Raw genomic sequence first — 8685 nt, forward strand, 5'->3', positions numbered from 1 at the left:
TCAGGGAGGCCCTCACCCTCAAGCATCGTCCTCCTCCAAAACAGGACAGACCACCCAGGAGCACTGTCCCTGTCATGATAAATGATGAGCCAATGGGATGTAGGCTGAATCTCTTAACAGGGCAGGATCTCTGCAAATGGGACCAGGTGAAGCGCTGACGCCGACATAGAAGGTAAGTAAGTAGGCTCATGCAGTCCGTTTCAGGTGCTTGCGTGCGGCCGCGGGTAGAGGGTGAGTTCAGGTACACGCGTGGGGAACGAGACAAAGCGTGTCTCTTTCTGGTACAAAGTAGAGTCCTTTCCTGACTCAGTCCAGAGTGCAGGTAAGGGCTCCACCACCACAGGGGACTGGCCAGCCCCGTGATGCCCACGAGAAAATGGAGGGGCCCACTACTCGGGGCAGACAAATACTCGGGGCAGACAAAAGCTAGTCTGCAGCCCTGGGCGTCTATTACCTATGGTTTATGTTCACCTTTAAAATCATTAGAAAATAATGCTCCAAAATCACAGTCCCTCAGATCACTTCAGAAAACCTCTTAGAAAAGATTTTCTATTATTTTCCTGTGCTTCCAGAGAAACAACATACTGTTTCTGTTTTTGCAAAACTCAAACTGAAGTCACAGCTACTACATTATGTAACATGTCCTACGTCAGGGCCCGGGAAACAAATGATGCCTTAAATTTGGTGATGGAAAAAAAGTTATTTCTCGCAAGACATTCTTATGTTTTTCTTTTTCTCTTGTTAGACAACATGAAATGTACAACCCAGGAGGATTCCTGCTTTTTCCTTAATCACTGGGCTTCTCAGAACTAAACATTCAACTGGATTATGCATATCAGGTATCTGATAATATCTCTTTCTCTGTTCATGTCAGCTGCTTGCTCTGTTTTAAATGTAATGCTTTTATTACCTCAATGGAAGCACTAAATTTTGAAAATCTACTTCAAATCCTTTCCTGGAAACAGAAAAAAAAAAAATTCTAAAGAAAAATAAAAAACGGAATTTAGGAAAATTGCTTTCAAGTCCATGGACAACCCAAAGAAATCATGTCTCTTTGATAATTTACAACCAACAAATATTAAAAAAAAAAAAGTGACATCTCTGACTCTGCCAGACTTTCTTTCATTCGACACTTGATCCTGCTCTGGGTTGCCAGATATAACAAAAGAAAAAAGGGACTTGATCCTCCTTTTTTGATCTGCTATAATTCAGGTTTCTACACTTAATTTTCTTTCAGTTACTTACACGCTAAATTTCCCAGATGATCACATAGTGAAACAATGTAATTAAAAACTCAAGAGCTACAAAGAAAAGGGTGAGAGTATAATGAATCCCAAACTCCCACCCTTTATATCCTGGGTTTGAAAGAAACAAAACAATAATGTAAACAAAGCTAGAATCCAAAATAAAAATCATTTACGAGCTCTGGTGGCTCAGATGGTAAAGAAGTTGCAATGTAGGACACCAGATTCCATCCCTGGGTCAGGAAGATCCCATGTCAAAGGGAATGGCAACCCACTCCAGTATCCTTGCCTGGGCTAGGCTATGGACAGAGGAGCCTGGCGGGCTACAGTCCTCAGAGTCACGAAGAGTCAGACACGACTCAGTGACTAACACTAATCAGCCCCTAACTCTACAACCTGAGGATATGACAAGAAGGCCTGTACACATTTTTAAAGGAAGTCAACCTCACAGTAAAAAAAAAAACACAAAAAAAAACACAAAAAAACCCACCAAATTAAATGCTCAAGGTCTACTTCTCAAAATCGAAATTTTAACCTGTTTCGACCCTAATCTGTTTTCTGATAGATTCAGAATGTCTCATTAAATTTTAAATATTCGACACTCCTATTTTTAATGTTGATGACTACAGACAGCTAAGATTCCTTTGCTTCTCTTCCATCCTTTTCAGTTTAATAAACATTTATTAAGTATCAGGAATAGTTTTAAGTATCATGCAAGATACACAGGTTAATGAAGGGCTTGATCTTCACCTTAAATATTTACCATTTAGTGGGGAAAAGCAAATTGTAGAGAAATTCCCATAAACCTCATAACAGGGACCCCCTTCAACCTTCAAAGGATAAAAAGCAAAGACCTTGACTCTGCTTTTTCAATTCTAACTTGCCACGTCCTTTGCCACCTGCTCCCACGCAGTCATCATCAGCTTAGAAGTGCTTACCTGTCTACACAGTTAACTTAAAATTTTTTTCTTAAACTTAATATAGAATTTCTACAGTTTGACTTTTTTTTTTTAAGTGGGGGCTTTTTAATAGCACTATTCCTAAAGTGAACTTAATACTAATCTTTTCCAAAATTTCCTTAGGCCACTAACTAATCCTTTTATAAACTACATTTTTTATATTTAATTGCCTCTATTTTGCCTTTATACATATGGTGAGTGCGTGCTCAGCTGCTCAGTCACGTCCAACTCTTTGTGACCCCATGGACTGTAGCCTGCCACGTTTCTCGGTCCATGGGATTTGCCAGGCAAGAATGCTGGAGTGGGCTGCCATTTCCTCCTCCAAGAACTGTCCCAACCCAGGGATCAAACCCGTGTCGCCTGCATTGGCAGGTGGGTTCTTCACCACTGAGCCACCTGGGAAGCCCTTTATATCTACCACTAATTCCTCCAATTACGATGCTGATTCCTTTTGGAGGTAACAGGTTGTGCTGCTGCTGCTAAGTCACTTCAGTCATGTCTGACTGTGTGACCCCACCGACAGAAGCCCACCAGGTTCCCCCGTCCCTGGGATTCTCCAGGCAAGAACACTGGAGTGGGTTGCCATTTCCTTTTCCAATGCATGAAAGTGAAAAGTGAAAGTAAAGTCGCTCAGTCGTATCCAACTCTTAGCAACCTCATGGACTGCAGCCTACCAGGCTTCTCTGTCCATGGGATTTTCCAGGCAAGAGTACTGGAGTGGGGTGCCATCGACTTCTCCAATAGGTTGTGCTACTAAGCTTCAAAGACCCTGAAAGCAGCATTGAGCAGGTGCTCTCCTATGCTGGCAGGGAGGCCGAGCTGGGACACACAGGGGTTCAGGGAGACCATCAGAGAACAGAGGCGCTACCACCACCCGTGTTTTTACCTCGTTCACAGGCAGAACTGGAAGATTGGTCCTAGACGGCTGCCTGGTCCTCGAAGCTTTCAGTGGTCTCTTGATTTGCGGAAAGTCTTGTTTAGAAACTGTTTCCGTGGACACAGATGAGGAATGTCTCTTTAATATTTTTATAAACCACTTAGAACCTAGCAGATTTGGTTTGTGAGTCACTTTCCTGTGAGTACTGACAGAGTTCCTGGTTGGAAGGTGAGCTTTTCCATCTTGGCAACACGCAGTGTTGAATGGAGGGAGTACATTTGTATTTGATATTTTCTGGTTCATCCGCAGGATCTGAGACTTATTCAAACCACCAGTTGCTGCATCAGGAAAGAACAAATCCAAGTTCTGATTTCTTGTCAGGGCTGTGCGTGCTGCAGTCTCAAATTCCTTAAGTGGTTTTAACATTTGATGAATAAGTCTTTGGCACTGACATGCTTTTGACAAAATATGGCGAGATCCAGCCAGGGCTCTGAGAAGTCTGGCTGACATTACCATAACCCAAGCTAAAAGACAAGAATTCAAAGTTCAAGTTGAGAAAATAAAAAAAAAACAACTTAAAAAAATACATACAAGATGAATGGATAAAGAAGTTGTGGTATATATACACAATGGACTATTACTCAGCCATAAAAAGGCATTTGAATCAGTTCTAATGAGGTGGATCAATCTAGAGCCTATTATACAGAGTGAAGTAAGCCAGAAAGAGAAAGATAAATATCATATACTAACATATATATATATATGGAATCTAGAAAGATGGTACTGATGAATTTATTTGCAGGGCAGCAATGGAGAAGGCAATGGCACCCCACTCCAGTACTCTTGCTTGGCAAATCCCATGGACAGAGGAGCCTGGTAGGCTGCAGTCCATGGGGTTGCTAAGAGTCGGACACGACTGAGCGACTTCCCTTTCACTTTTCACTTTCATGCATTGGAGAAGGAAATGACAACCCACTCCAGTGTTCTTGCCTGGAGAATCCCAGGGACGGGGGAGCCTGGTGGGCTGCCATCTATGGGGTCACACAGAGTTGGACATGACTGAAGTGACTTAGCAGCAGCAGCAATGGAAAAACAGACATAGAGAACAGACCTATGGACATGGGGGGAGGGGAGGCGAGAGAGGGTGAGATGTGTGGAGAGAGTAACACAGAAACTTACATTACCATATGTGAAATAGACAGCCAATGGGAATTTGCTGTATGACTCAGGAAACTCAAACAAGGGCTGTGTATCAACCTAGAGGGGTGGGATGGGGCCGGAGGCGGGAGGGAGGTTCAAGAGGGAGGGGACATATGTACATCTATGGTTGATTCATGTTGATGTTTGACAGAAAACAACAAAATTCTGTAAAGCAATTATCCTTCAATTAAAAAATAAATTAATTAAAAAAACACACATAATGTTTTCCTGGGTAACAGGTATATTTCTGTAAAGCAATTTGCAAAACAGATACATCCTACTGAAGTGTGTTGTTGTTAGTCACTCAGCCGTGTCCGACTCTTTGTGACCCCACGGACTATAGCCTGCCAGGCTCCTCTGTCCATGGGATTCTCCAGGCAAGAATACTGGAGTGGGTTGCGATTTCCTTCTCCAACTGAAGCCTACTGAAAGGTTAAAAAAATAAATTTTAATGTTTCCATCACCTGTAGTCAACTTCTGGCCTTCTTTCTGGAGGGTTACAAGGACATGAAAAGGACCTCAAAAAAAAAAAAAAAAAGAGTAATGAGGATCTCTTCATTTACTTTACTAGCATATCAACTATTTAAAATGAAACTAGTACTTCTAAACCCCTTTATTCAAAATGTATTCAGGGATTTTCCTGGCTGTCCAGTGGTTAAGACTGCCCTGCCACTGCAGAAGGCATGGGTTTGATTCCTGGTCAGGGAACTGTGCAAACGCCTCATTATAACTGAGTGGAGCAGCCCTAGGCCCCACCAAAGAACTACAATAGAAGGCTCCTAAGTCTACACGTAGAGTCAGGAAAGGTTCCCAGAAAGATTCAAGCTGATTCTTGAAGGGGAACATGCTTTTCAGGGTGGGGCTGGGCATGGCAGTAGAACTAAAGGTTGTGAGACACACATACACACACACCCAATAGAAATACTGTACATAAATAATCTCCCCTTTTATTTACACAGTTTAAAACATTTGTTCTTTAAAAGTAAGCCTGGAGGGACTTCCCTGGCCATCCAGTGGTTAAGACTCCACACTTCAGTGGAAAGGGGCACAGGTTGGATCCCTAGTTGGGGAACTAAGATCCCATAGCAGGTAAAAAAAGAGTAAGCTTGTAGTAGTCTATGGGGCCACACAGAGTCCGACAGACTGAAGCGACTTAGCAGCAGCAGTGGTAGGAAATCAATAACAACTGTTTAACAAAGTAACATGCTAGGGGCTGGAAATACAGATATGTAACAACAATCTCAGTACTCACCCTTTAGTGGGGGAAGTATACTGTGATGAGTACATAACAGAGTTACCTATCAATTGCTCTCAGGTGCAGAGAAAGGAACCTCTGGCTGTGGGTGGATGGGGCTTATCAGAGGTGACATTTGAACTGGGTTTCAAAAGGGCAGAGGGATCAACAAGTCACCACCCTCCACCCCCACCAGGTACACAGTTCACTTGACAAACAGCGTGCAGCTCCAGGGGAGGCAGAAGCGGCTGGATCCTGAGTACTGATGCTAACGAGCTTCCACCACCAGGGAGAAGGCAGAGCTTTTCACGAAAGATGCACACAGTCAGATACACATCTAAGAAACATAATTGCAGTTAAAATGTAGAGGAGGAACTGACAGAGACTAAGACACTGCTGCCTGAGTACTTGGTACCCAGCAAATCCTCTGCTTCACCTCACAACAATCCTGTGAGGTACTTCACAGGGGAAACGGAGGCTTACTGGGGCGGACTGCTTATAGTCAGCAACGCAGAGCTGGAAGCAAGTCCCTGGCCTTTCTAATTCCAAAGGAGACACTGAAATCACTGCATATATGTTATCTCCCTTTAAAAGGATGAGGACAAGGATGAGTCCCTGTGGTATTTGGGAGGCAGAACCTGCCCCTTTTAAAATATCTTTAAAAAAGCAGTTTTATTCCCTGTCTTCATTGCCTCTTCTCTGATATCCCTGAACCCGCTCCAATCAGGCTTTCATTGCTAACACTTTCCCAAAACCCATTTGTCAAGGCCAGCAATGACCTCTGCATCAGACTTCTCAGCCTTCGTTTTCCCTCACTGACCAGCAACATGGGATACAGCGGACCACTCCACCCCCTACCTCACTCGCCACTTTTCATCCTCACCGGGTGCACCTCTGTCTCTCCTGCTGGTTTCCCATTCCAAGAATGTAACGCACCAAAGCTCAGAATTTGGGCCACATTTCCTCTCCATTCCCAGCTCCCATTGATCTCCTCCAAATCTCACAGTTTGATATAGTTACCTACACACTGATAAATAGCAAATATTTATCCCTAAACTACTCTGACAAGCATGAAAACTGTAACAGGCTCAAAACTGAGCTTCTGAAATCTTCCTGCAAATCCTACTCTTCCCACAGTCTCCCCAGACTCGTGAAGCAGCAAATACATCCTATATTTGCTAAGGCCCCTCACCTGCAGGCCACCTGGGCGCTTCTCTTCCTTCTCCATACCCAGTCCGGCAGCAAGTCTCACTGGCTTGGCTCCGACCGGTCCTCGACAACCTGGCCACCACCCTGGTCCCTGCTGCTGTTTTGCTCAGGGATTACTGTCACAGCATCCACATTGGGTTCCCAGCTTCTGTTCTTCACATTCTTCTGAATATTGCAGCCAAATTTACTAATTTACAAAGTCAGATTCTATCTTCCATCTTTGTAAAGTTTAATGATGGCCTCACACTTCACTTGAAATAAAAGCCAAAGACCTTAACGTGGACTGCATGGTCCTCCCTTCTCTGGCCTTTATCATGACTCTAATGTCTCCTACAGCTTTTTCCCCCTCACTCCTTTTGCTCCAGTCACTCTGGCATCTGGATCTGTGCACTTACTACCCTTATACTCTTCTCCCAGGTGTCTGTAAACCTATTTATTCCCTCACCTCCTTCAGACCTCTGCTCAAATGCCTCCTAGGCAGTGACATCTTCCTGGACCACTTCATTCAAAATGCACACCAGAGACTTCCCTGGTGGTCCAGTGGTTAAGAATCCATCTTGCAATACAGAACACTTGGGTTCGATTCCTGATAAGGGAACTAAGATCCCACATGCTGCAGGGAAAAGAAGTTGAGGAGCCCAAACAAAGACCCAGCATAGGCAAAAAGAATCATTAAAAAGAAGGGAAAAAAAAAAAAAAAAGGACAGCAGCACTAGCTTTCTCCACTTTCTATTTCTTCACTGCATTTAACATCATTTACTAATACTTCGTGTTCTTACTTTATTAACTCACACAAGTTATGAACTGAGTTCCTGCCATGTGCCAGACATTGTTCTATTTGCTAACACAGCTGAAAATCAAATAGACAAAAATCCCTGTCTTTTGAAACTTACATCACAGTGGGGATGACAGATAATATATGCGGTAAACCACTAACATACAATAAATAGTCACAATGCTATAATATATAGTCTTGATGCTACAAAATATACAGTAAGTAGTCACAATGCTATAACGGGAAGAAACAGAAGAGGAAAGATTTTTGTCTCTCTCTCCTGTGGCATATAAGCTCCTTGAGGATAGAGTTGCCTTCTGTTCAGCTGTGTCTACTGTGACCAGAGTGCCCAGCACACAGTACGTATGCAACTCATATTTTCTGAATGAAATATTCAGAAACATGCATCCCTAAATATGCAATTTCTTGGATGCATTTCCTACTTCTAAGAACACACCAACTAAGAAAACTGTATCAACTAGGCTACAATTCAATGGCTAAGAGGCGCTAATCTGGGAGCATGCCTTCCAACTCCTTAAGCTGCTCAAAATGATCTTTGCAGTTACCGCTGTGCACTGGCTCAAAAAAAGGATTCATATGTGTTATGGATGGAATGCTTTTTACTTCCAACTAAGTCGACCAAAGATCACCGTAACAGGCAGGGGACCTCCGCGGTCCCGGTGAAACATGTGACCCAAGACATTCAGGGCGGCGGGCAGCAAAGGCGGGCACCGCTGTGCGGGACCATACAAGCTCGGAGAACAAGGCAGTGCACTAACCTCTCGGCTGGACGAGAAGATGGATGCGCAGGGCGCGCGAGCTTCCGCGGCTCGGCCGCAGACAAGAGACCGAGCAGCAACCGCAGCCCGGCGCGCTCCCCGCAGCCAGTCCCAATCCCGACCGGTGTACCAACAAGCGCCCGGCACTGCGCAGGCGCACAGGGCTCCAGGCCCCAGCGGAGCGTGAGTCGCCCTGTCCACGTGACCGCAGGACCACGTGACCCGTGCCGCCGCGACCCGAGCCGCTCCCTGGTCTCTGAGACGTCCCGGTCCCTGCTTGCTTCCGCCTTCCGCCCGCTTCCTGATTCCGCTCCTCTCGTCGCCCTCAGCTGTCCCCGCCTTCGTCCCCGGAAGATATCTCCGGGTCCTTGAGCCGGCCATTGTTTGTCTCTTAGCCAGGCACCAAAT

General features: G+C 44.7%; 1 protein-coding gene across 8 annotated transcripts in view; it reads right to left on the bottom strand.

Annotated features, from left to right (window-relative positions):
* The window catches only part of RMND1 (required for meiotic nuclear division 1 homolog), a 34682-nt gene that overhangs the window by 25846 nt on the left and 151 nt on the right, over positions 1-8685 (bottom strand). For 2 of the 8 annotated variants that reach the window (XM_055535977.1, XM_055535982.1), the window contains 2 exons: positions 4745-4798; positions 3090-3604 (listed from right to left, as the gene is read on the bottom strand). The exons of 1 other annotated variant lie outside the window; for it this stretch is intronic. In XM_055535977.1, the coding sequence (XP_055391952.1) occupies positions 3090-3596 (507 nt within the window). In that variant the 5' untranslated portion in view covers positions 3597-3604; positions 4745-4798. Of the gene's footprint in view, positions 1-3089; positions 3605-4744; positions 4799-5532; positions 5627-5732; positions 5803-8277; positions 8675-8685 lie in introns of those variants that run through there. 5 more of the 8 variants (XM_055535975.1, XM_055535978.1, XM_055535976.1 and 2 more) reach the window with 5 other exon arrangements.

Source organism: Bubalus kerabau, chromosome 9 (assembly GCF_029407905.1).
Source record: "Bubalus kerabau isolate K-KA32 ecotype Philippines breed swamp buffalo chromosome 9, PCC_UOA_SB_1v2, whole genome shotgun sequence".
NCBI lineage: Eukaryota > Metazoa > Chordata > Mammalia > Artiodactyla > Bovidae > Bubalus > Bubalus kerabau.